Source organism: Zalophus californianus, chromosome 5, assembly GCF_009762305.2.
Source record: "Zalophus californianus isolate mZalCal1 chromosome 5, mZalCal1.pri.v2, whole genome shotgun sequence".
NCBI lineage: Eukaryota > Metazoa > Chordata > Mammalia > Carnivora > Otariidae > Zalophus > Zalophus californianus.
The window spans coordinates 29,231,048-29,258,706 of NC_045599.1; the positions used below are offsets into that span (position 1 = coordinate 29,231,048).

At 54.5% G+C, this 27,659-nt stretch overlaps 1 protein-coding gene across 1 annotated transcript in view; it reads left to right on the forward strand.

Moving 5' to 3' along the window:
• The first annotated feature begins 547 nt into the window (after positions 1-547).
• The window catches only part of TGFBI (transforming growth factor beta induced), a 31,978-nt gene continuing 4,866 nt past the window's right edge, over positions 548-27,659 (forward strand). The window contains exons 1-12 of the mRNA XM_027607049.1: positions 548-721; positions 5,572-5,670; positions 14,343-14,407; positions 16,057-16,217; positions 16,513-16,677; positions 16,937-17,083; positions 19,130-19,271; positions 22,012-22,224; positions 23,055-23,192; positions 23,723-23,868; positions 24,727-24,863; positions 25,615-25,745. Coding sequence (XP_027462850.1) covers positions 588-721; positions 5,572-5,670; positions 14,343-14,407; positions 16,057-16,217; positions 16,513-16,677; positions 16,937-17,083; positions 19,130-19,271; positions 22,012-22,224; positions 23,055-23,192; positions 23,723-23,868; positions 24,727-24,863; positions 25,615-25,745 — 1,678 coding nt within the window. The 5' untranslated portion in view covers positions 548-587. The remainder of the gene's footprint in view (positions 722-5,571; positions 5,671-14,342; positions 14,408-16,056; positions 16,218-16,512; positions 16,678-16,936; positions 17,084-19,129; positions 19,272-22,011; positions 22,225-23,054; positions 23,193-23,722; positions 23,869-24,726; positions 24,864-25,614; positions 25,746-27,659) is intronic.

Consider the following 27,659-nt stretch of genomic DNA (forward strand, 5'->3'; position numbering starts at 1 on the left):
TGTGCACCAAGGTGAGCGACCCCACCCGCCTCCGGGGGTTCCGAGGGTAGCTTAGCGTCCAACAAAACCTGCCGCACATATTTTTGGCTTCGGTCAATCCTTAGGTTTACCCCTTACCTAACTTTCAGTTAGCAAGCCAGGGGCGAGGGCTGTTCCCGAAACGCAGAGGCAAGTGTGAAAGGAGTGCGGTGGGCATCGCCAGTGCCCCTCTCCCCCAGAGTTTTGTAGCCAGAGGCCAGGGAGGGATCTCTGGGCTGGGGCGCTGCAGGCCTGGAGGAGAGAGAGGTGTGAGGAGCCCAGCCCCGCCGCCCCCCACCCGCTGCCAGCAACCCCCCCTTCCCCACCGGAGGGCCCGTGGCCCCTGGGGAGGGCGCCGCGGGGGGGAGCGCGGGCCGGGAGCTGTGGGAGCCGCGCGTGGGTGCCGCGCAGCGGGGGCGCGGGGTGGGGGGGCCGGCGGGGCCGGAGGCGGGGGCGGCGGGCGCCCGGCTTCCCCGCCCCGCGTGGCCGCTCCCTCCCGCTCGCCGCCTACTTAACCTGGCCCGCGGCGGTGGCGCTCTCACTTCCCGAGGTCCGCGGCGTCTCGGTCCATGGCGCTCCTCGTGCAGCTGCTGCCCCTCGCCCTGGCGCTGGCCCTGGGCCCCGCCGCCACCCTGGCGGGCCCCGCCAAGTCGCCCTACCAGCTGGTGCTGCAGCACAGCCGGCTCCGGGGCCGCCAGCACGGGTAAGCCGGCCGCCGCGCTGGGGGGTGGCCGCGGGCCGGGCTGGCGGAGCGCGCGGGACAAAGCGCAAACGCAAAGCAGGCAGCACGGGCGCCCGGAGGGACCGGCCCCGCACGGGGTGGACCGGGGGGTGGTGGGGGGACCGGGAGGGCATGTCCGCAGGGGAGGCTTTGTAAAGGAAGGGATGGGACAGCTGACCAGCAACACTCCCCATCCGGCCAAGAGCGCTGGATGGCCAGGGCTTTCAGCTTCCTCTCCCAGGAGGAGGAAGGGGGAGTTGGCGGCTCTGCCCAGAATAACTGTGGAAAGGTGGCCAGGGCAGAGGGGAAGCCCACCCAGCAGGGCACATATTCCAGTGGGGCCAGGGCCTTGTCCGGAGAGTGTCTCCACAGGTGGCACTGGGCCACACAAGCTGGCAGCATTCAAAGCCCATAGGATCCTATTCACCTGGCCAGGCTCTGCACCCACCACCACGCACCTCATCTCCTCTCCTGCCAGATGAAGAGCAGAATTCTGTGCCCCCCCCCCCCCCACCACCGCGGTACAGACTGGGAAACTGAGTCCGGAGAGGACATATCACTTTCCTACAGTCCTGCAGCCAAGATTGGAATCTGCCTTAAAACAATAGCTGGGATTATAAATGTGGGACATTATCAGTGTGGATATTCCTCTGAGACACTGACAATGTGTTGGCTTTAGGTGGTAAACCCAGGCAGAGGGTCTGGCCCGGTAAAGAGCCTGGCCCAGATCCAGACAGGGATGGCTAGTACTTCTACATCCCAAACTAAGCCATTGTGCCTCACACTTAACCAGGCTTGGCCATAGCTTCCAGCAGACCTGGTTGCACCAACTCTTTTTTCACAACGAGGTAAAACTGTATGTGGATAACGTCACGTGGTAGCCCACATGCCCCTGGGCCTTAGCAGGAGCTCAGATGCCATTGGGTCTGGCATTGGAACCCAACAGTGCCCAGACTGCCACACGACTGGACCGATGTGTACTCAAGTCAAACTCACTGTTGGGGTGACTAGAGTTGACTTCAGAGGCCTTACAAAGCCTTGGCTCCCCACCCTGAGGAGGACCCTGGGGGTGGGTGCAGACTGCCCCTCATCGGGAGTAGTTGTCCTTGTGCCCTCTGCCTGTGACCTTACATACGGGCTTCCTTGGCCCGTCAGGTGTACGGGGCTGCAGGGAGGGGGATTTCTCCTGAGTGGAATGAAGGCAGGGTGAGCCGCAGCCTCAGTGCCCTCCTGGAAAGAGTAGAACTACGGCATGCCCAGGGGTCTTTAGGGCAGGGGGAGAATCCCCTTGGACTTAGGCTGTGTGTGCAGAAGGGTGAGGGGCCAGCTCAGAAAGGTGAGGGGCCTATGAGGCATAAAAGTCCAAATGTGTGCCACTGGTTTTCTCATTGTCTGTGCCCAGCTCACCTTTGTCCTCCTGCCTTTCTTGCCAAAGAAGCATGTTTTGCTCAGGTGCCACGGTCTGCCTGGGAGGTTTCTTTTTTTTTTTTTTTTAAGATTTTATTTATCTATTTGAGACAGCGAGAATGAGAGAGAGAGAGCACATGAGAGGGGGGGAGGGTCAGGGGGAGAAGCAGACTCCCTGCCGAGCAGGGAGCCCGATGCGGGACTCGATGCGGGACTCGATCCCGGGACTCCAGGATCATGACCTGAGCCGAAGGCAGTCGCTTAACCAACTGAGCCACCCAGGCGCCCCTGCCTGGGAGGTTTCTATTCCCTCTGTATCTTAGCCACTAAGTCAGGAGAAGATCCGGATAGTGTGCCCTGCTGTCCTGTCACCCAGAATGGTGTCTCTGTGCACACCACAGTGAAGCTTCCCCAAAGCGGTTGCTGGGCTTCCACCAAGAATCATCTCTACAGAAAACCTCCTTCCCTTGGGAGCCCAGAAGAGACACTGACCACCTGGAAAATACTGCTTTTTTAAATTTAATTTAATTTTTTTTTTTGCAAAGCAAGTGCTCTTTATTATGAGTTTCAGATATTAGATCAACTTCCTCTGTACCCCTCCTCCCCATGCCTCTGCAGGCTGATCCTGTTGTGGCGCTTCTTGGGGTGCCGTAGGAAAGGCCTGTAGAGATCTGTGATGGGCAGAATGGTCTGAGAAATCACGCCTGCACCCCCTCCCCAGTAAAGTGTGGGTGCGCGGGCAGATGAACTGTGACAAAATGGTTGTAGGCATGGTTGCATTTTACTGTGACCTCAGTGTCCCCAAAAGTACCACGGGACTGCCCGGCCTTGCACATGGGTGTAGTGCCCTGTGCAAAAGGCATGACCTTGTTCAAGCTCCAACCCTCCATTCACAGTGAGAAGTGGTGAAAAGGGAAGAAAAATCTCTGCTGTTTTAAGGCCATGCAGTGTGCTCCAAGACCTGAGGCAGAGCCAGTAAGTGTGCCTTGCCCATGCACATGCGCACGGCGCTCCATGACCCCACACCCCGTTTGCTTGTGTCTTCACCACCACCTGGGAGATCTGCTGTTCGTGTCCCCATTTTACAGATGGAGAAACCTCAGCTTAGGGGGATGGAGTGACTTAGTTCCAGTGCAGAGAGCTGTTGGGAGAGTAGAGACTGTGATGTGCTCTCCCGACTCCCGGCTGCACCCGTGTTGCTCTAGAGAGGGGAAAAAAGTACTGACAGAGAAATAAAAATGCATTTGCACTTCTGACTATCTATCTGCCTCCCAAACTGGACTGGATTTCCTGAAGCGCTTGATTCTCAAATCCAAGTTGAACAGCAGAGCTGTTGTGCTGGAGGCAGAAGGCCCAGAAATGGCTAGGTCATCTCCATTAAACTTCAGCCCAGATTTCCTGTGCCTACAGCCCGCCCCTCCCACCCCTGCTGTGAGAACGAGCCCCCCACCCCCACCCCTGCCCCCAGCCTTTGCTCCTGTCTCAAAGGGCCAAAGCAGTGGAAACACTCCACAGAGGAATGTTGGAGCCACATCCACAAGAGACTCACTGAAGATTCGCCAACCGCCTACGGAAAGTTGCAGGGAATTCATCGACAGTAATTGTTTCCTGCTCGGTCTCATAGAAGAGCTTCTGAGATTGTACAGCAACAAACAGTACCTAGGGCTGGAGTGTGGCCAGTGGGGACTCACCGGGGTTATTTGGGGACGGCTGTAATCTGTGAATCCCAGGCAGCCAACAGAGGAGCAAAGGAGCTTCCGTTAGCATCCTCTGGAGGCTGTGGGCATCTGGTCAGACCCAGCTAGGGCTAAGGGGACATGGGGCTTACCCCTAACTTCCCTTGCCCTCCGCTTCCTACACCGACTCACTGATACGTAGTGTGCCTCCTTGGGCCACTCATCTGTGCCTCCTGAGCCACCAACTGGGCAAGAGGTGACATCCATGTGGGAGAAGAGAGAGGGCAGAGAAGCGAAGTGTCAGTGCACCCTCCTACCCAATAACCCGACTCTGAGTATTTGAGAATTGTGCACGTTCCCACAGCCAGCAGGCTGGGGATGGTGGGCACAGCTCTTTCTGAAGTAGCCCTGTCTTCCTGGCAGCCAGTGATGGCTACAGAGTGCATTTTTAAAGTAGCAGAGGAGCGGAGATGTAAAATTCAGTGACACCTGAATTTCTCAGGACACAGAGGTTTTGTGTGTGCTCTTTGCTTTGCTTTCCTCTGACTTGTGTTTCGGCCAATGAACTTCCTGCCTCAGGTCAGGAAGACCCCCTTCCAGTGTCGCCACACAGCCACAGCTAGCTCCTTTCCCCACGGGCTCCTAAGGGCGATCCTGCCGCCGCACGGCCTTAGTGTGGTCTGGATCATGACTTGGTACATTGATTAAAAAACAAAGAAACAAACCCCCATGGCTGTGGGAAGGAAGGCTTCTCAGCAGAACCGTGGGATTGCAGTCGGCTTTTCCAGAGTTCCCGAGAACTCCTCTGAGTGGGTGGTCCTGGGAGCAGTATTTTCAGCAAGGTCATTCCAAACTCTTTCTTCACCCCGACCCAGTGCTAGGCCCCATCTGGGACATAAAAGAAAGAACAAGCGGGGAACCTTGTTCTTTGGAGGGTCATCGGAGAGAAGAGAGATACGTCCTCTGATCAGTGTTAGATCCTGTTTGGTACCAAGCATCAAACGAGAGCCATATTCCAGGTCAGAGGTGCACGGAAGAGTGTCACCTGGGGCCCTGAAGGAAGGCTTTCTGGGGACAGTGGACTCAGGCTGAGGTCTAAATAGTGAATAACGGAGAGTCCAGGGGGAGAGCATCTCCTAACGAGGTCCTGACCACAGTCAGCATGGCTGTGTTCAGAGCCAAGCTCCTGGCCTGGGGATGCAGAGTATGTCTGTGTGAACCTGCCTGGGAGGTGCCAGGTCCAGACGTTGGCCTCCCCTCATGACAGTGGGGCTGGCTCTGTGCCCCGGGAGGCTGGGTTAGAGCCTGTGGACCTGTGGACATTTTGGCTCAGTGGGGGCTGGGGGTACAGAGAAAGACTGGGAGCTTCTCTCAAATCTGCCTTGCTTAGCAAACATACTCCTTGGCTCATTGTCTCAATCTGTAGCATGTGATCTAAACATTTTGAGACACTTTTATCTATGCATACCAAATACCTGTGTTAAAGAAGGATCCTTACGTGAAATGATGTCAGCATGTGAGATACACTTTGACAATATTTAATGTGGTAGGAAACTTGCAGGGGGATAGAAATTGCTAGAGACAGTTTCCACCCCTGAACTACCCCCCTGAAACCATCACTGAAGTGACTGTATAACTTCTCCACGTCTAGAACATTCTCATGACCTGGGAGGGCCCACGTCGGGGGAAGGGCATGGTGGTGGGGTAGCCATGCTGCCCATCTTTCTAACATGGCTGCTTTCATCTCAGGCCCAACGTGTGTGCTGTGCAGAAGCTCATCGGCACCAACAAGAAGTACTTCACCAACTGCAAGCAGTGGTACCAGAGGAAAATCTGTGGCAAATCCACGTGAGTGTCTGTGGCTGCTCGAGACTGCGAGGCCATCCCATGCCTAGGGCAGCCGTGGGGCCCCTGGGCCTGGGCCGGCCTTCTGAAAGGTTAGGCCTTGGCAGGAGTCATGAAGGTGCCTGTGCAGACGTGTCGGGGAGCTGTGTGCTTGGGAGTGGCGTTTTCAGTAAGCCGGCCAGTGTGGGTTTGTATTTTCAAGGCTCCTGACAAGACTTGGATGCATTTTTCAGGGCTGATGTGGGATTATAAGAAGCATGAAATATGGGTGTGTGTGTGTGTGTGTGTTTGTGTGTGTGTGCACACGCGCTTCTTCATCCTCACTAAGTGGTACCAAGTAAGTGGAGGTGCCCCTGGCCTGTATCTCTAAGAAAAGCCCGTTGGTGACCTTACACACCACTCTGCTCTGCCATCAGAGGGCAAACACCCCCAAAAGACAGAGTGCCTAGAAATAAGCACGTTAGGAGGCGGCAAAGCATCGGCTCAGCCTTCTGATTCCAAGGCTGGCTCTGCCCTTAGCTGGGCAGGTTGCTTCACAGCCGCAACCCTCCCTGCCTCATCTGCCAGATGGGGATGATAAAGGACTTCCTTCCGGGATCCAGGATCATCACGAGGACCGAATGCAGTGACCCAGACATGAGGCCGGATGAGGTGCCCTGCACGTAGTAAGTGCTTAGTAGGTGCTACGTGCTGTTCTTGCAGATCTGGGCCGTGCAGACAGAAGTGAGAGCGCCAATGGTGTGGGGCCCCGGGTGCCTCCTGCAGGCCTCGCTGGTGCCTCTGGCTGCATCCGGGGAGGTGGCATTTGCCCCAGAGGCCCTGCTGCCCAGTGGAAACAGGGTGGCATGTGTGTTCTCACAGAATTCCTGGGCGACCTAGTTCTGTTTTGGCACCAAGAGTCAACCAATGGCTCTCTGCTGTAGAAAGGAAGAAGTGCTATGAGAAACCTCCTGAGCCACTTGGGAGGGCCTGACCCTTCCCCTTGGGTGCAGAATAGGGGGGTTAAGAGTCTCTAAGCCACTGTCTCCAACTCGTTCCCACGTTAGGGATTTTTTAAATGTATTGCCTGGGACATGACTTTTGAGTAGACCTCTCTTCCCACTCCATGACCTGCCGAAGGAAGGGAAAATGCTCTTTCCTGAAAATGGATATAGAAAATAAACAGCCCAACTTGTGACCCTGATTGTCTTGGGCGGTTAGGGATCCTGGCACGAATCAAGAGAAATTGGGGATCATGGGATCCAGCGGCCCCCCGGGAGCTTGTGTCGGGCAGATGCGTGACTGCTGGCTCCCGCTTGACCATGCCCAACCTCAAAGGTGAGGGCTGAGTGAGCTAACACGACACACCTTTTGGGTTCAGTAATAATTTTTGCTGAACCAGCAGTAATTTTTCCACCAGCAGTAATTTTTGCTGCTGTGGACAAAAAGAGATTATGCAAATTCTATACCATGCATTCTTCCTTGGTGCCCGCAGTTAAACAAACAAAAAAACAGTTTCTAGTACTGTTTGATTTTTTCCCCTGTGTGTATATTATCTACTCAAACAGTTAACTAATTACTTAATGAAACATAGGCCGCACCTAATTGCTTCTCGGAAGGTAACCAAAGACCTGTGCCAAGCAAACAGCTCTTCTCCATCTCAGAGTCCTGGGTTTCAAGAGTTGCACGTTTTTGTTACTCCTGGTTTCCCTAAAAATGAGACCTGCTTGTGACGTCGAGGTGGCATTGGCTATGGCATTTTGGGTGGCCTTGTGTGGAAGCATTTGCCTGACCGGTTAACAGTAGCTTGCTAACATTCCTCGGCAGTTCCCCCGGCTGAGACCGCTGTCAGTGATGAGTCATCTTGGCTTCCTGGCTCTCAGTACCTAAACCGTTCTCCATCTGTGTGTCAGGACGGGGCACAGGCCACATAGCTGTGTGTTGGCAAATGTTCTTGATGACCCATTCTTCCCTCTAGGCAGGCTTGGCTTTGAGAGAGTGCTGATGTGGTGGGGGGGGCAGCCTCACACGAGTGAGAGCAGGGGGAGCCCGGGAGAGAAGTGAGCAGGTGGGTGGGCTGTGGGTGGGGAGTAGAGGGGTAGTGTGGGGTCAGGTAGCTCCCAGAGCCTAGTCGCAGCCTCTGAGCTGGTCTGAGAAAGCCTCAGGGGCATGGTGTGCACATTCAACTCTTCGTGTGGCCATTGCTTTGGGCAACTTCAAAAAAAGAGGAAATGAGGCTAGGAAAGCATGAGTGGATAGAAAACTTCATGATCCAGGACAAGAGGGTCCCTTCCTGGAACATCACATGCAATATTGGGAAGGTGGAGCTGACTTGGAAGGGGTCCAGAGGACTCAGGGAGGGAAAGGGGAACCCATCCTCATTGTTGAACTGAGATGGAGCAGCCTTGCACTTCACTCGTGGACAGGGCCCAAGGCCCATTGAGAGAGCTGAGATCTGTCCCCCAGAAATTCAGTGCCATAGATGGTCAGGAAGGGAGTGTGTGTGGGGGGGGCTGTGTTGGCTGGAGTTGACATCACCCTCATGAAAATGGGTCCCGAGGTGCATTTATTTGGGTGAAGACCAGACTGGGAAATGGGGAGCATAGTTCTGGTTGAAGCAAACAGGACCATCTCTTCATGGGGCCAACTGAGCAGTGAGAACTTTCTCAACAACTCTAGGGAAGAGGCTGGAGCAGAGGTGTGTGTTGGGGTGCAAGGAAGCAAAGTGTCATAGGGCAGGAGACAGCACAGGTCCCCTAAGGGCCCAGGTCTGGAGGAAGAATTTAAATTTGAAAGCAGACAAGTGGCACCAAGCCCAGGGCCACGGGGGGAAGACTTTGCAGTGTCCAGTCCCACAGAGACCCAGGGTCCTGGACCCATTTGTCTGCTTCTGTGAGGCCCTGGATTCCCAACTCCATGGAGGAAGGGAGGGGACTGGCCACACCCTGCACTTTGGTCCGAGGACACTACATTGTCCTTAGACAGTGGCTTTTCTGCAGTTCCAAAGAGAGAAGAACCAGAGTCTTTGGTGCTACTTGTCAAGGCTGCCATATAGATTTTATTACAGGAAGTGGTTACCAGTGGGCCCCTCTTTAGCGACTTGAGTGAATTTTATTACTTGGAAATACACACTGGCTTTTATTCCAGATCCTAAAGAGCACCAGAGTGATACAAGAGCTAATCAAGCAAAGATGGCCTGGCGGGAGATTGCATCCCACTCTGTGATTCCAGGCCCCAGTCTGATCCGTCACCATAAAAACTTTATGTGCAGCAGCTTGAGCGACAGGGCAGGAAATTGTGGTCAGGAAGCCTTGCTGCCTCCTGACAGGCCTCCTTTGTGTGAGCCCCACGAGAGGGAAGCCTGCTTCACAGCCAAGTCAGGTCGGAGTTGACATCACGGGAAGGTAATAGTCATAGCTGGAGCTCAGACATCATAATGTGGCAGACGAGCGAGCAGGTAGGGGTGGTAGCTGTCCATTCCGGAAGTTTTGGGGTTATTTCATGAGCAGCAACAGAAACATGAGCCCTGTAGCCATTCTGCGAAGCCAAGATGAGCTGGTAGCACACACCCCTTTCTCTAGGAGCCAGCCTTGCTCTGCCCAAGGGCTGAGATATTAATACTTCTTCAGCCCCGCGTTAGAGCTTGGAGATTCAACTTTTAGCGAAGGCAGCTGGGGTATGGCTGAACCTGTCCCTCAGCCGGCACAGCTCTTTCCAGTGTCTCATGCAGGCAGGGCACCCAGGGACATCTGCTGTGAAGCTGTCCCCTCTCCCACAACCTTGGTCCCACAAGGAGGGTGAGAAGCCAGCCAGGGATGCCACCTGGAGCAGCACTTCCTTCCCTGTTTCATATTCCTTGTGCAGCCGCCTGGGACCCCATGAATAATGTGTTTCAAAATAACTGAGATTTGGCATAGCCTGATCGCCAGGTTTTGTGGTACAGGATTTCCTGAAGGTTCTGTCCCACTCTGTAACTTCCAAGGAGGCAGCTTAGCTGACAGGGGATTTTGTTCTGGTGAGTATTTCCATGGATCCCTGTAGCATCTAGGGTCCTGCCCTGTGGTGAGCAAAATAACAGCTCCCTAAAGATGTCCACATCCTAATCCCTGAACCTGTAACTAAAGGAAAACGAGCCTTTGCTGATATGATGAGGTTAAGGATCTTGGGACGGGAAGATTATCCCGGGTTATCTGGTGAGCTCTGTGTCATCCTGAGGGTCCTTATAAGAGGGAGGCGGGCAGGTCAGAGTCAGAGAAGGAGATGAAGTTGGAGTGATGTGACCACAGGCCAAGAAGTGCACACAAGCCTCCAGAAGCTGGAAGAGACAATGGATACATTCTCCCCTAGAGCCTCTAAAAGGAACGCAGCCTTTCATTTTAGCCTTATAAGGCTGCTTTCTGGCTCTGACATCCAGAGTTTTAAGGTGATAACTTTGTGTTGTTTTAAGCCACTAACTCTGGGATTATTTGTTATTGCAGCAGTGGGAAACCGATGCAGGCCCTGTCTGTTGCATTCTGTAGGTTGCATTTTATGGGGGATTCGTTTATCACACTGTGACTTGATCAGTTGTCTCATGCAGGACGTTGCTTTCAATGAAGTTATTAACCTAACTACAATTTTCAACTTTATACCTGAAGTTTAGAAAAAAAAAAAAAAAAGCCCAACAACTGAGCACTTAGTAAGTATCAAGCATTTGTGAAGTTCTTTTCATATGTGAGCCCATAGACTTCCCATAGTCACCCTATGAGAACAGTATGATTATTAGCCCATTTACAGATGGGGAGACTGAGGTTCAGAAAGCCTAATCAGTGTGTTCAAAGTCGGCTGATGGGAAAGGGGGACAGGTCTAGCTACTCTGCTGTGCTTCCTCTAGGGAGAGTTAAACCCAGCAGCTAATGTCAGTCATGTGGGAAGACCCACAAGTGGGCAGCCCTGTAGGGCCTGAGTAACCTGCCCCACATTGCTCTCTACAGCCCTCAAATCTCTGCCTGAAGGTCCCAGAGACCAAGGCTGAGGGGCAGCAGAGGCTCTTTGGCCCAGAGTCACCAGCCTTCTTCTGGTTGCTCACCCCCGGGCTGGTGATCATTTTGCTCCCCTGCTGTAAGGGGACTCCCTGGTCAGATAAAGGGCATGGGAACTGAAGAGACACAGTCGGTGTCCGGGAGCCCCCACACTGCCCTCACCCACTGCACACACACAGATTGTCACCAAACACATACGTACATTTTTTTAAAGGCTCTGTCCTCCTCACGAACCAAGCCGGACCCTGGTTAGTGATGGGGCCTTTCTCAGTGGCCATTAGGTCCAAGTGAGCCCTTTTTCATCAGGGAGCTCAAGATTTTGATTTTCTGCTGGAGGCTCAGGAAAGCTCAGCTGGGTTTCCCAGGCCAGGAGAGCAGAAATGGAGCCACTCCAGGCGAGCAGTCCGTGGGGGATGGCTTCATGTCTAGACGATATCGGGCTGTATTTGCTCTGTGATTCTGCTTGGAAATCATGACATGCCGAGTGGTTTACCTTCTGTCGCGGGAAACTGGCGCTCGCACTGCATTCCTCACCCCACCTACTTCCAGAGGCTGGTTAGTCCCTGGCCATTTATAGCCATGACAACCAGCTAGAACTTTGAAGTGCACTTGGAGAGAGTGATTGTTTTAACTTATTATATTAACTTCTTGGAAAATCATTTTGGGGAAAGAACTAGCAATGCTTCTGTCTGTATCTGATCATGAGTAACACTCTGGAGGGGAATGGTGGAGAGCCTCCCAACCACCTCTATCCTTAGACCTTGGATAGACGCTGTCTCTGCCCGCCTCCTTTAAATGCCCTTCTTGTTTGGGCACCTTCCCTCACCTTCCTCAAATGGTTCTTCTGACCAGGGAAACTGGAACAAGAATATTCATGTCTCATCATTCTAGAGATATTCTTTTTCTGACTGAGGTTTTTACTTATTGGACTATGTTAGGTCAAGGAGAAGCTGGGAGCCTCTCATTAGAGCAGCTTTCCCTGATGAGATGTGATTCAGAGACCAGTAGATTGATCCTCTCTGCACAGGGAGGCCAAGGAACTGGGGAGACACAGATGGAAGCTCCTGTGGTTTCCATCCTTCCTGCCTTCATCCTAGAGAGAAGGTATCAGACCCACAACCCTCTGATGGCCCCCAGCCCCATCTCCTCAGGGCCAAAGCCCAAGGGCAATGGCGTACTGGGCTGAGAACAGGCACTGCTAGTCCAGAAAGGTTTGATCAAGATTGTCTCATTGGGCTGTCTTCTCAGTCTGCCATTTCCAGCTGCCTCTGCTTCTCTGGGGCCACGCAGACCAGTTCTGAGCAGAGCTGGTATTGTGGGGAGAATTGGGAATAGGGAAACTGCCAGCTGAGGAAGCATCTCAGCCAGGCTGGGGGTGAGAGGCATGGCTCACAGCTGCGCACCTAGGGAGTGCCGAGGATGCCAGACTATGGCAGCAGGAAGGCAGAAGAGGGAGAGGCCAGCAGGGCAGGAGGACAAGGAGAAAGCCTCCTGGCAGAGCCACTTGGTTAACCAGGAAAAAGCCCTCGGCTGGCAGACTGACCTCTGCTGGCGGCACTGTGCCCCCCATGTCCAGCCACTGTTGGGACGCGGGTGCAGAGCCCACACGGAAAGGGGGCTGACGAGGTGGATGCTGACGAAGTGGGGGCTCTGTCCACATTGAAGAGTGCACCTGCGTCCTCTCAGCATCAGATCAGTCTGCTTGCCACCAGTCTGTATGTTGCCAAGAGCAATGGAAAAGGGATGAGACTTGATGAAATCCCAGGGGGGTCCTAGATCTGCCCCTACCCAGCTGTGATCTTAAGAAACCCTTCTGCCCCTGAGAGCCCTTGCAGCTTTCTAATTCCATCCCAGATATTCTTCTCTACAGTGAGACTTGTCTGCTTAGGTCTGTTCTCTCCTCCCAACCCCTCAGCCCCTTTTCTCCCCACACCACCACCCCCCCCGCCCCACTACACACACACACGCATATACATGCAGCCACAGAACTGCGAAGTTCACACTTGGCGAGTTGGCTTTCTCTGTCCTCAGTGAAATTCTGGTGAGGCCGCATGAGCTGTGGAGCGCTCTCGTGTCCAGCCAACAACCTGGAAGAAGAATTGTTGGCCAGAACAGCTGGAGGTCCCAAGGCGTGGAGTGTGCAGCACCCATATGCATGGGGGGGGGGCCCTGGGATGAGGAGAGCTTTGAGGAGAAGACCCTTCCTCCAACTGTGCTTCTCCAGTTCCATGGAGTGTCACCCAAGCACTTTTAGAAAGAAGCTAAGCTTTGGCGGGCTGGATCTTAATTTCACCTCTCTAACCCTAGCCACAGAGCCGTGGTGTTTATCAGAGAAGCCCCGGGATCCCGTGCATGGGTGTCCCCTGGATCTATGGGCCTAAGGCCTGGAGCTCTCCCTAGATTTAGCTGAGAGAAGCCAGCAGACACTCTCCTTTTGAAAGACAGCTTCTCTGCCCCCTAGGAATAATCCCAGTGACTAGAACCATGAGTGTGAAATTGGAACAAACCTTGGGGACCATCCAGTTTAACCTCACCTCGTTTCATAGATGAGGCAACGGAGACCCTGAGAGAAAAGCGGACCTTCAAGGTCACCCTGCTAGTTACCGATGGGTGATGAGCCAGGTCCCTTAATTCTTGTACTGTTTCTATAACACCACGCTGCCTTTGAAAGGTTGCATATCAGTCAAATCTTATTTCATTGCAGAAGATGACTTTAGTTTCTGAAAATAAAATTGTGGGTCAGTCAAGGCAAGTCTTGAGTCTGTTTAGCTCATATAAATAGAGCCCTTAAGGGTGTGGGGCTGAAAGGTTAGAAAGGAGCAGCATAGGGGGAAGGCTGGCCAGAAGGAGGTTGAGGCAGGTGGGAGCAGGGAGGGAGCAGGGCAAAGAGGGAGGTGCTCTTGCCTCCTGGAAGGACAAGGGGGTGGTTGAGGGACAAGGTTAGATGGGGCACACTCTGCTCTATGATCCTTTGTACATTTTCGATTTGAAACCATATCCATGTTGTTACTAAGATTTGGGTTTCAATTTAAACAAATGGGAAAAAAAAACAAAGGAGCTTTGTTTTAATTTTAAAAGTTTTACAGTTTGATTGTAAAGACAGAAAAACTTGATGAGCATCTCTACGCTGTGCTTCTTAGTTATTAAATCAGAGAGCTAGATGAGCATGAGAGATTTAGTCCGATGACCATTGCAGGATACACACACACAGGTTTTACAGAGCGGGGAACGGAGACCCAGGGAGGAGACAGGACTGGCAGCAGAGGTCCCAGGCGGTTAGCGGCAGAGTCAGCCAGAACAGGTCCAGGGCACCCCCCCTTCCTCCCCCTCTGCCTCTCGAGAATGCTAACCATGGGGTTCGCCATGAGTGACGCTAGAGACAAATTCCTGGTGGGTGTGTTTTCTAACCCCCCTATGGAACGTGCTGCCGCGGTCCCAGCAGGATTGCTGTAGGGATGGCAACCCTTGGGAACATTCTCCAAACCTGAGGAGGAGTGACAAGCTCCTTGCTCCAAAACGCACTGATACACTGTTACGGCTGAGTGAAAGGTCTCCTCCGAGAGCAGGATGTTTTACCGGCCCTTCCTTTCTTCTGTCTGTGGAGGCCCCTCTTGCGACGACAGCCAGGAGGGGGGAAGCCCCGCGTCGCTCACACGTGTGTCTGTCTCACTGCAGGGTCATCAGCTATGAGTGCTGTCCTGGATACGAAAAGGTGCCAGGCGAGAAGGGCTGTCCTGCAGGTGGGTAACCTGGCACGTTGGTGCTGGGATGGAGAGGGAGACCGGGAGGGAGGAGCCCCCACGTAACAAGCAGCAGAGTCCAAGCGCGGGGGCGGGGGAGGGGGAGCGATTCTGAGCGACAGGGCGGCATGGACATCCTCTCCGCATGCTCTCTGGCTCCAGGCGGGGCCAGAGTGTGGAAGCTGGGAGCAGGGAGCTTCCTGCCCTGCTCTTTCCTTTGCAAGCTGACCTCCTTACCAGGCTGGTGCAACAGACTCCAACTCCAACCCGCGCCTGCTTGCATCCCAGACCTGGGCTGCTGGCCTTGTTATCTCCGGCTGGGAGGGATTCTAACCACACCCAACATTTCTGATTGGCTCAGCTGGAGAGCCAGGCTGGAGCACTAAGCCACCTCCTCCTCCCTCTGCTGGAACTTGGTCCTTTGGGGTCCATTGGGAGGAAGGTGGCAGACCAGGAAGGCTCACCTTAGAACCAGCACAGGGAACCATGCCTGGCCACAGGGGCCGAAGACTGGCACCTGAGAGTTTTATCAGAGGCCCTCCTTCAAGCATACCCCCCAGGGACTGTGCAGAGGGGGGAGTTTTAACTTTCAAATATTTGCCATTTATTCCTTGAGAATGTGGGATGGACTTAAAAGGAAGGGGCAGTTTGGTGCCAAGGTCGCAAGGGGGTGTGGTTGGCATGGGGGCGGGGGGCTTAGGTGGAAGGGCAAGTGGGAATTGGGCAGTGGGGAGAGGAGAACGGCTTAGCAGGGCGGCTCAAGCCCTTTGGGAGGGGAAGGCCTCCTAAGCTTCAGGCCTCTTTTGGGCTTTTAGGAAATAACATTTTATTGCTTGTAAATAGACAAAGAACCTGGAAGATTTGTAATGTTCTTTCATTCCAGTAGAGGCCATTAGGAAACCAGTTTCAACAACTAGATAAATCTGAAAGCCCAGTTTGTAACGAGGATATCTATTTTGGGTGTATATTCCTACTGCTATTATGTAAATGTCTATGAGCCGGGGCGCCTGGGTGGCTCAGTCGGTTAAGCATCTGACTCTTGATTTCAGCTCGGGTCATGATCTCAGGGCCCTGAGAGCGAGCGTTGAGCGCTCAGGGGAGTCTGCTTGGGATCCTCTCTGCCCCTCCCCCTGCTTGCACTCTCTCTTTCTCTCTTTCTCAGATAAATAAACAAATGTTTAAATGTGAACAGAAGCTTCATTTTCCTGTGGCTAAAATGATGAAAAATGACCAGTTAATAGAATCTGAGCAAGGAGGTGTTGGACCTCCAGAGCTGCTTTAAGGAGTATGTGACAAGGGCGCCTGGGTGGCTCAGTCAGTTGGGCATCTGCCTTCGGCTCAGGTCATGGTCTCATGGTCCTGGGATCGAGTCCCGCATTGGGCTCCCTGCTCGGCAGGGAGCCTGCTTCTCCCTCTCTCTCTGCTGCTCCCCCTGCTTGTGCTTGGTCTCTCCCTGTCAAATAAATAAATAAAATATTTAAAAAAAAAAAAAAAGGAGTAGGCTTTAGGCTGGCCCGTGGTGGCCGTCCCTGTGCTTTCCCACATCCCTGTCCTGCAGAGGTACCGCAGTCTCTGCAGACCAGGGAAGATGTGGTCTGGTTGCGGTGGGCCCCACGGGTCCGTCCCTCCTCTGCCCTCTGCCCCTGCAGCCCTGCCTCTCTCAAACCTTTACGAGACCCTGGGTGTCGTTGGGTCCACCACTACTCAGCTGTACACGGACCGCACGGAGAAGCTGAGACCCGAGATGGAAGGGCCCGGCAGCTTCACCATCTTCGCTCCGAGCAACGAGGCTTGGGCTTCCTTGCCAGCCGTGAGATGACCTTACTTCCCTGAGGGGTGGCTGGTGGGCAGCCTCTGGTGACTTCCCACTGTCGCAGGAAACTTTCCTTGAGCCCTCAGATGAAGTCGGGGAGCTTGAGTTAAAATATACCCCACTAGACGGCTTCCAGTGCAGGCCCCACCCTGTCCAACTGAGCAGACAGACTTTGGTGGTCATGGAGGAGGCATCCTTGGTTTCCAGAGCACCTTCCCCAGGGTAGCAAGAAGCCACCTCTTGCCCTTTGTGGTCTGCAGCCCCCTAACTGCTGCTCTGGCCTTCTTTCTAGGAAGTGCTGGACTCCCTGGTGAGCAATGTCAACATCGAGCTGCTCAATGCCCTTCGCTACCACATGGTCAACAGACGGGTCCTGACAGATGAGCTGAAACACGGCATGGCCCTCACCTCCATGTACCAGAATTCGGGCATCCAAATCCACCACTATCCCAACGGGGTAGGGAGTCCCCAGTGACACAGCACTACCCTGTGTCCACCCTGAGCCCACGCCCGGGCTGCACATGGGGCTGGTCTCTGGGGTTTCGTTCTGCGGGTTAGGTATGCTGGAGGTCACCCCCGCCTCTGGCACTGCTTCTCCCTAGACCCTTTGGTTCCACAGCTGTGGAACCCAGGTGCTGCACTGTTTTCCTTTGCTGGGGCTTCAAGCCTGCGCCTCTGGTAGGTGAACCGCTCATCTGCCTTTCTTCTCTGGACAGATCGTGACCGTGAACTGCGCTCGGCTGCTGAAAGCCGACCACCACGCCACCAACGGTGTGGTGCACCTCATTGATAAGGTCATCTCCACCGTCACCAACAACATCCAGCAGATCATCGAGATCGAAGACACCTTCGAGACCCTTCGGGTGAGGGACTGCCGTGGGAGGGGGGCGGCTGGCCTGGGGACACACCCCCTCTCAAAAGGGCCTTCTTCTGCAGCAGAAGCTAAATGCTTCATGGGCATTTAGTGGGTGTAGAGCAAGTTCTTCTAAGAGCCCATGAACGTGGAGGGTCCACTCATCAGACACTGAGCTTGACCACATTGAAACATCCTAATTCTCTGCTGGGAAATTCCCTCTACCCGTCCTCTCCTTTGTAAAGCTGTCCTTTTGTGACTCCCCTGGAAAGTTCAGTAGTCTGCAGCTGCAGCACGGTGGGTCCCTTGGAGCCCTGGGCTGCCTGGGCCTGCACCGTGGACCCCAGAGGTGAGAGGGCCCTTCCCCCCGGGGGCCAGTTCCCATATACGGGACTAGAATAATGTCAGGCTTCACCATCTTCTGGACCGCATGTCTCTGCCAGGGGCCCCCTGCTTCAGCCATCCCCATGTTTCCTTGGAGCCCAGACCAGCAGAGAGGCCACGGAAGTCCGGGTTTGACTTCTGCCCAGGCTTCTGCCTGCTCCATGGCCGCGGAATACCATTCCTTCGGCCCTGCCCCGCAGGCGTTTGTCTTTGAACTGGAGCAGCAAGCAGGCATTGCTCTTGGCAGGGGCTGCTCAGAGGAAGTGAACACAGGCTGCGCCGTCAGGGTTTTCGCCCTGATTCAAGGAGAACTTCCTGACCACAAAGGGTACCAAAGGGGTGTGGGATGGTTCCTCCCCTGGAGATCCCCAACACAGAGCGACAGACACCCTTGGGCTGGACTGGCACGGAGGTGGCCTCAGGAAGTGGCTCTGCGGGGGACCCTCCTCTCTAAGCTCTTCCCCTGCTTTCCTTCTGGGTCACCTTGTGGTCCGGGGTCTGCGAAGGAATGATGTCCCCACAAAGTTGGTGGCACCTCTTGATTAACAGCAGTTGACCCACACTGAGCGACCCGCTCTTACTGTGTGGGCTTGACAAACGCTCCCTCGTCTCCTCCCCCCCTTTGGGTCTCCCTAAACACCCGTCTTTCCTTCCGCTAATACATACTTACTAACACCTGCTCCCTACCAGGTATTGTTCTACGTGCCGGGGGTATAGAGGTGAACGAGACAGACAAATTTCTGTCCTCCGTGGCACTTCTGTTCTTCCTGGGAAGACAGACCAGATGCACACGAGGTAGCCGTGGACAGGGCTGGGCATCGTGAAGTCAGGGAGTGGTGAGCCGAGGGGGCCAGTTGGCACCAGGTGGTCAGGGAAGGTCTCTCTGGAAGAGGTGACTTTGGATCTGAGGACTGAAGGATGAAAATGGCCAGCTACATGAAATGCAGGGGTCAGAGCACAGCAGGCTGAGGGGAGAGCAAGAGCGAAGGCTCAGGAGCAAGAACAGCAAGAGGGAGGTGGGCAGGACCAGAATGAAGACCTGCATAGCTAGAGTGTGAGGTGGGGGCGGCCCCTGCGGGGCCGCAGACTGGGCAGGGGGGTGTGTCCCTGTCCCTGGGGCAGCAGGAGCCCCTTTCTGCTTTTAGAAGACCCTCGGGGGCTGCTCTATAGAAACGGGTGATGCGATCCTTCCGCTCCTGGAGCTCACACAGGTAGCATTGGCAGGAGCTATTTAAGTATAACACGAGGAGGACGCAAGCTGTGAAAATACAGTACAACAGACTCATTTTCATCTGGCGGGCAGTGGCAGGTGGGAGGGGTGGTCACGGGGGCAACACCACGTTGTCTACTTAGAGAAGCGACACTGTAGTCAAGTCCCAGTGAAGGGACAGGAGTGAGAGAAGCAAAGGAAGGAGGAAGGGCAGAGGGAATGGTGCAGCCTGGGGGCGGGAAGGCCAAAGGCACGGGAAGTAATTGAGAGATGACCAGAGTGGTGGGCGCTCAGGCCTGGCAAGGTCCCCGGAGACCAAGGTGGGAGGTGAGCTTTGGTTTCTTGTCCTCTCATCCTGGGTTCTACAAGAGTCTGGAGCCTTTGGGGGGGGGCCTGGCGAGGCCGTCTGCAGAGCATCCCAGAGCCTTCAGGGAACCCTTCATTCTCTTCCCCCCGCTGCAGGCTGCCGTGGCCGCATCCGGGCTCAACACCGTGCTTGAAGGTGACGGCCAGTTCACGCTCTTGGCCCCTACCAATGAGGCCTTCGAGAAGATCCCCGCTGAAACCCTGAACAGGATCCTGGGTGACCCAGAAGCCCTGAGAGGTGAGTACCCCTCAGCTCCTGCTGTTGCCTCACCGGAGCAGCCAGACTGAGCCCGAGGCCTGCTCTTGTACGAGACAGACATGCCGCCTGCCGTCCTGTCTCATTGCCTCACCTGGCCGTGGCCCTGCAGAGGCCAGAGCAGAGCCCTGGTCAGAGGGGCAAGGAGAGCACGCAGCAGCCTTTGTCTAGCAGCAGCTGTGCTGAGGAGCAAGGCAGGGCCGGAGGTCCAGAGCAGGTGCCGGCCAGATGCAGGAGGAGCTAAAGATGCTCCCCAAGCCAGAGCAAGGCTGCCAAGCAGGCAGCAGCTTGGAGGAGTGGCGAGGAGATGGCAGGGCCTGGCGTCCCTGGAATGGGGCCAGCGTGCTGACCCTTGAACTCTTCCCGTCTGGCCAGGGACCTCATGGATAACCCAAAGTTACAGTTAATAACCGGTTACAGTCGACCCTTGACCCTTCATAGCTGGGTCCTTCCATGCCTCCTCAATGAGCTGCTTGGTTAGGGGTGCATTGATTATTGCTGGAGGAGAGGGAAGGACCCAGCATGTATGAGAGGGGAAGGGAGCAAAGGCCGGGCTTGGCCACTGACCCCTGAGTCTCCTGCAGAGAGGAGTAGCCCCCTGGTCCCCTGTGGACCCCAATCATACTTATTCCTCCCAAATACAATCCAGGGATGACTTCATTTCTTTGGAGGCTATTAAACCCACCTTCATAATGTACGATCTGGAATACCTACTGCATTTCAGATGCCTGATAAATGTAAAATGTTCTCCCTGCAGCCACGCAGGGCTGGCAAGGGCACATTTCTGAAAGCACAGATGGGGATCTCTTCTGTCCAGATGTTGCAGCGCCTCTGTGCCTGGCCTGTGGCAGGAACCGAGGCTCCAAAAGGGAACATGGTACAGACTTGTCTTCAAGGAAGCTTAAGCCTGGTTGGGATTAAAAATAGGTCATGGGATCTGAAGTGGTGAGCACTATGACACAGATGCCCCCACGGTGGTGGGCATGGGGGTGGGGCTGGGGCACATGCAGCCAAAGGGGTCCCGAGGCTTCCTGAAGGAGCTGAGGCTTGGGCGCATGTCAGCATACTGAACTTTCTTTTTAGAGCTGTATTCTCCCTAAAACCAGTTTGTTTGTTTGGTTTTTAAGATTTTATTTATTTATTTATTAGAGAGAGAGACAGTGAGAGAGAGAGAGAGCACATGAAGGGGGAAGGTCAGAGGGAGAAGCAGGCTTCCCACCGAGCAGGGAGCCCAATGTGGGACTTGATCCTGGGACTCCAGGATCATAACCTGAGCCAAAGGCAGATGCTTAACCAACTGAGCCACCCAGGCGCCCTAAAACCAGTTTTGCACAGAGCACATTCTCATCTTTGAAGATATCAGAAGTCTTGATGTAAGAAAAAGACAGCCCTAATTTATTCCTTGTGCACATCGGCCTTTTCCTGCCTGGTAGCCCGTGTGCTGGAAGCACAGGCCCTCAGTGCCGGGCTGTAGCTGGCTGGCTCAAAGGCAGAGAGACAGGAGGCCAGCCTGAGAGGCTCAGCCGTTTCTAGTGGCTTGGCAGACAGGCAAGCAGCAGCCTTAGGCTGGCTTGCCTTATTTGAAGACTGGCTTCCAGCCCTGGCCTTGCTCTCCCTCCCCATGGCCCTAGCAGGTTACCCTTTCCCCACCCAGCCTTCACTTTCCTTCCCTTAGAAGCTAAATCCCCGAGACCTCGTTCCCATGGCAGCCTGGCTGTCCTTTCCCTTCCTGCTAGCTGAATGCCTTTCAAGTCCCCTGAGACCCCTGCGGGAGCCCCGTGCCTCTGCAGGCCCTCCAAGCTTCCTCCTGTCCGTGACAGTGCAGTTTGGGTTCCCACACTCTGCACAGATTGAAACTTGCCCCCGCGGTGAGGCTGTAGGACAAAGGGCCCTGGTGACCTTGGGGAGCGGCCATCCGGGAACCTGCCCTGCCTGGCTGGGGTCACATCCCCCCCTGCTGCTCCTTGCAGCTTCTTCAGGACCCCCAACCTCTGCCCTGTCCCTGAAGGCCACTTGGACAAGGAAATAAATGATTCTATTTATGATTTACGGGTGGGGTGAAGGGAGTAGCAAAGACCATGTCTTATTGATTACCCTTCCCCAGCCCGAAGAAAGATCCTGGCAGCTAGTGGACCCTTGGGTAAAATGAACAAAAACAGGTAAAAGGTGCAAACAATCTAGAACTCTCATTTGCTGTAGTTTCTGTCTTTCCCTCTTACATTTTATACTTTTCTAGAAGGTCAGTAGATAAAAAATCCCAGGGTAAACTCATTTTGAGGTTCAGGTACTCGTAAGAGAATTCAATCTCAAGTTGAGGTGCTAGTAAGCTAGTCACTAATATTTGTTGGGCGTTTACCCTGTTGTCGGGCACTGTGCTGGGTGCTTAACATTCTGAGCTTCATGTTCTCCTTACACCATCCCCAGGAGATGAATGCTAGGCTTATCTCTGCCTGAGGAGGAAGCTGAGGCTCCCAGAGGCTCCATGCCTTGCCCAGGGTCCCACAGCGTGTAGGAGGCTGAGCTGGGATTCAGACTCAGGTAGTCTGCCTGCTGAGCGTGGCCCATGTCAGGGGGCAGCAGCAGGAGGAAAGGAGGCCCCGGGGTGCACGGTGCCCCAGCCTCATCTGAAGGTCAGCGTCAGAGAGAATAGAATCCTCACGGCCCTGGAGGCTGCGAGCTGGCCTCTGAGATCAGCCTTGACCTGTGTCCTCTTCGACCCCAGACCTGCTCAACAACCACATCTTGAAGTCGGCCATGTGTGCAGAAGCCATCGTGGCAGGGATGTCCATGGAGACCCTGGAGGGCACTACGCTGGAGGTGGGCTGCAGCGGGGACATGCTCACCATCAACGGGAAGGCCATCATCTCCAATAAAGACATCCTGGCCACCAATGGTGTGATCCACTTCATCGATGAGCTGCTCATCCCAGACTCAGGTGAGCCAGGCCTCTGGGGCCATGATCCTGCCAGGCCTGCTGGCCCCTCTGCCATCCATGGTGGGGGCCCTTGGGGAATTCAGGGACCTTAGGGGCCATTTCCTTGCCTGCACCCAGCTCACAGCCTCTCCGGAGAGGGGGCCTGGGCCCCTGGCAGGTTGCAGCCAGACTGTGAAGAATCTTGAGCTGCAGGCCTGGGAGTCTAGGCTTCACTTTGGAGGCAGTGGAGAGCTGTTGAGGGGGGCTGGGGAGGGAGCGACTCAGTCGCAGAAGCCATTCAGGAGATCTGCCTGCTCTGGTTGGGGACAGAGGGCCATTTGCTGACCTCTGAGCATCTGCCTTCTAGATGGTGCCCAAGCATCGCAGGGACCCTGGGAGAAGTGACTGAGTAGGCTTTGGCTTGGGCTTCATTCAGCAGGCTAGCCTCATTCTGGAATTCCAAGGAGGTCGCTTGCGCAGGAGTGAAGCAGTTTCACAGGAGAAAACCAGACCGGAAGACAAGTTTCTGTGGGTGTGGTTGCTGGCATTACCTGCTCCTCAAGCCACCACGCAGATGGCGCTGCCTTGCCACAGGCCTTAGAAGGCGCCCTGACCGGGGGCGGGGACAGAGGCCAACCTCTGCCTCCGGAGCCTCACCTCTCTCCCCTGCCCAGGGAGGCCTGGGGGCCCGGTGGCCCGATGGCACGAGCCCGGCGTGCCCCAGCGGGGCTGAGAGGGCCGTTGACTCATGAGATGACATTCCTGCTGGTGTGCGTCATGCTGGGGGGTGGACGGAGGATAAATGAAAACAGCACTTGTAACTTTTGAACCTGCATTCTCTTCCCTTGCAGCCAAGACGCTGTTTGAGTTGGCTGCAGAGTCTGATGTTTCCACAGCCGTTGACCTTTTCAGACAGGCTGGCCTCGGCACTCATCTCTCCGGAAAGGAGCGGTTGACCCTCTTGGCCCCCCTGAATTCCGTATTCAAAGGTAACGTGGTGAAGGCAGCCCCCTGGGAGCCGGTCACCTCCACGGCACCCTCCCTGATGGACAGCACCCCGTGGAACATTAAGACTTCCACCCGGCTCAACCAAAACCCCAGGGGCTCTGCTGTATCCTTTGGCAGAGCAGAGAATGCATTCGGGGGTCTGGTCCTCAGAACTCAAGAGTTTGCCCCTGGCCAGAGAGCAGAGCGCTCTCTTGCCTTTTTATTTGCAGAATCAACTGCTCATGTGGTAGACAGGAGGTCAGAGTGAGGGTACAGCTGAGCCTTGGCTGCAGGGAAGGTGGAGGAGGGGGCCGAGTGGCGTCCGTGACTCCCTCCCTCCACGGGCAAAACTCCAGACGCCCTCGGTTATCTAGACCTTCTTTTGTTTGGTTGATTTGCAGAAGATGCCAGATGTTAAGGAATATTGGCAGCCTCACTGGATTTCTCAATCCCCCATTTCCAAATGCATTTGTCTCTCATTGTCTTTCTTTCTGGAGCGGGCCTCTGGACCTGACCACACCTTCTCTTGCAGATGGAACCCCTAACATTGATGCATATACAAAGAATTTGCTTCTGAATCACATGGTTAAAGACCAGCTAGCCTCCAAGTATCTGTATCATGGGCAGACCCTGGACACTCTGGGTGGCAAAAAACTGAGAGTTTTTGTTTATCGCAATGTAAGTTCTGGCTCCTAAATCATGCTCTTTCTTTGTCTCAGCTCTAAGAATTGGAAACTGTATTAGTGAAATCTATAGATAGCTAGCTGGCTATTATGTATATCTTTATATCTTTATATCTTATATATAAATCTTCAATAAGCAGAAGCTTGCCTGAGAACTGGTTTCTAGTAAGAAAGGAAGGGATTTCTGGAAATCTGATTTGAAATGGGATCCTGCAGAGGGATTAGAATCTCCTTTGCTGGAGGCCTTTGGGAATATACCACACAGCTTTTTGAGCCGGTAGGTAGGCAGCGGTCCACGTCGAGCTCAGCGTGATTAACAGGGCAGAAGGGATGGAGATTTTGAATCCTTACCTTATGCAAAGACAAGTCCTCTGAACTGAAGCACAGCTCTCCCTGGTCCAAAAGGTTCTCTTCTCTCTTCTCCTGTCCTTTTCTGTCTTCAAACCTAATAGTTACTCTGGAATATCAACCAGAAAGCACAATACAACACAGCCATTCCTTGGGACCAGCCAGTACTATTAACTAAAGATGGCTGTCATCTGTTAAACAAATAAGCCAGTAGAGTTGATCTATTGATTTGATCATTATCGATGAACCTTGCATGTAATGGGATAGTCTCATCATGGGGCCTCTCTCGAACTCTAGTGGGGCCCAATGGCCCTTTCTCCTTAGGGAACACTATTTTTATTTTTCCTTTCCTGGAGAAAACACATTTTATCCTAGTTGTAATGACCCACTCCAGTGTATAGTCACTGATCTTTGTGGATGAAGACACCAGTGTGTGCCCTGAGCGGATCAGGAGGCCCGCCTACAGGTAGGTGACCTGTCCTGTGTCTGCCCCTCTTTGGCACAGAGCCTGTGCATCGAGAACAGCTGCATTGCCGCCCATGACAAGAGGGGGAGGTATGGGACACTCTTTACCATGGACCGAATGCTCACCCCCCCAATGGGGACTGTCATGGACATCCTGAAGGGGGACAATCGCTTCAGGTAACCAGCCTCATCCCAGGGAAGATTTCTGCCAAGTGGTCCCGCCGGGTCAGGATGCTGGGTCTCAGCTGTCTGTCAAGCTCCCCGCTTCCTCAGGGGTCCAATTAACACTGGCAGTGCCCTGGTGACCTTCCATGCTGGGGATCTGGGGTGGGGGTCATGCTGGAAGCTTATGTTGAGAAGAAGGGTTATTTCTGGGACTGTAATCCCCACATCCTTGGGAACAGGGAGGGGGCTGCATTTTCATATGAAGTGCAAGAAAGATACCACGCTGTCATCTTAAAGTCCAAGTAAGCCGAGAGCACCTGGTTTTGAGTGTGGGATGAGTCTCAGTCTGCACAATATCTCCTTAGGGCCCCTGAAGACTCCTTGCTGCTCCTTCTCGGGCTCCCTGTGTCACTTTGTTGTCTTGCCCCTCTCTCTCCATTTCTGACTTCTCGCTCATCCCTGGGAGACCCCCCACATTCTGCACTCCCCTGAATCACATCCCCGGGGTCTGATGGCTTGGCCTCTTCCTTCCTCCTTCCCCCTGTGGCCTCTGACCTCTGGCTATTTGACAGAGCTGAGCATTTATGGAGAGAAGATGCAGACTGGGATCTTCCCTCTTTGTGCATGATCAGGGGGTGAAAACCAGCAAGGGGTGTGAATTCTAGCTCTGGGCTCCACCTACCCGCAGTGGGGAGGTATTTGGGAAGGTGGGCACCCTCTCCCCGCCACAGGCAGGTGACATTTTCTCTGTGCATCTCCCCAGCATGCTGGTGGCCGCCATCCAGTCTGCCGGGCTGACGGAGGTGCTCAACAGGGAAGGGGTCTACACAGTCTTTGCTCCTACGAATGAGGCCTTCCAAGCCATGCCACAGGAAGAGCTGAACAAACTCTTGGGTAAAGACCAAGCGAAGTCTATTTTGCATGGTTTCTAACGTGACTGGAGCGGTCAGGGGACCAGCAGGAAAGGGGGGGCATGTTACCCAGGGTTTGACTGAAAGGAACTTAACGAGGAGACTGTTTCTAGAAGTGTGGGCAGGAGTAAGGGACCAGCAAAGGATGATGGCACCCGGGGAAAAGTATTTCCCACCACAGGCCAGGGGATGGGGAGGCCGGGCTGAGAAGTGGACAGGGAGAACCGGAGCTCGGAGGAGGGGCCAGAGCCTCAGGCGCCTGCTGGCAGAACCAAGGCCAGGGGGCCAGGCCTCCCTTAGCCTCACTGTCCTCGCACAGGCCCATTGCGTGGGCCCCCTGTCAGCTATGAGACGGGGGCAAAGGAGGCCGGGTGATGTGCTTCACAGCGGTCAGTCTCCCCGGGTACTACACAAGGCTGAGAAGAGTAGAGAGGCATGGAGTGCGGAACAACCAGCCCCGTCCCTGAGCCGTGTCTTCCCCATGAGGACCTATGAGGACAGCGACAATGAAGCCATTTTACCTGTGTGAAATGTCTCTCAGGGCAAAAGCTTTACCGAGGAGCTATTCCTGGCCCTGAGAAATTTAGCGGAGGATGTTTGAGAGAGAATCCCAGTGGTTAAGGGCTTGGACTCCTGGATGACCTAAAAGCAGTTTCAGTTCTTGGCTCTGGCGTTCACCGGCTGAGTGACCTCTAGCAAGTTGTTTAACCTCTCTGAGCCTCAGTGTTCCCCTTAGAAAAATGAGAGTGCCTTGCTGTGTGTTGTGTGGAGTAAGTGAGGTGTTGCTTGCAGTGCCGGGCACACATCCTCCCCCAGTTTTGGCTGCCGTGATGGGGATTGGGGGCGGGGGTGCAGCGTTGAGCTCTGGTGCTCGCCGGTGACCCACACTTCCATGCTCACAAAAAGGTGGGCCTGAGGAGGAGGAGGGGCAGGGAAGAGAAAATAGGGGAGGAGGAAGGACCTTGGCCACACCTTGGGGCCCGTATCATCTACACCTTCCTTCCCGCTCCAGAGCAGGAAGGAATTTTCTATTCAGAAAGTTCAGGCTGCAGGCAGCTGTGGGCTGAATTTGTGTCTTGTTGAATATTCTTTATGGCCAAGCGAATGCCTGTGTCTTTGATGCTGACGTATGTTCATTCTGAACATAAACTTTCCATCCCCCCCCCGCCCCCATCCAGCAGGAGTGGAATATTCCCCAGATGGCCTTGAGCCTTCTCAGTTTCCCTCTCGTTTTCAGTTGTTACAGGTCGGGGGAGGCAGGGGCCAAGTCTCCCAAACGCACCCTCGGCCAGGCCTGCAGGCAGGAGTAGCCCCCAGCGCTCCTGGGAGATGGGGGGCTGGCCAGGTGTAAGAGGTCAATCCGGGTATTAGACGTCTTGGCAGAGGGAGCCCTCTGGCACCCTGGGGGCTGGCGTGGCTCAGCACTTCCAGGCAGGATTTCTGTGGAATGGGAATTCCCATCCTCCAAGTTGTGGATGTTTGGAAACTACTTGGTACCTGGTGGCTCCATCCCGTGGCACTAATGTGGATTTGTCTGTACCCAAGTGAACTCTCCAGAAAGCTTTAAAACTTCCTCCATTCTCCGTGTCGAAAGGCTAGAAATAGTCATCCAGAAGCCCTGGGGCTATCTAGCCGCTTGACTGGGAATGTGAGCACGGGGCGGGGTGGAGGGCGCATGACGGATGAGAGCACGGCCGGTGGCTTTAAGAATCGCCTCCCACACTCCATTTGGAAAATGCCTGGGCACCTTTATGAGCAATTGGATGCTCTCCCCAGTCGGTGGAGAAGCTGGTGTGGGCTGGAAGGAATGCCCAGACGTGACGAGCGGGATGCTGCGGAGGGAGTGCCCCCCTCAGCCCTGACCTCATCGGCTGCCCAACCCCCCCCCCCCAGATGG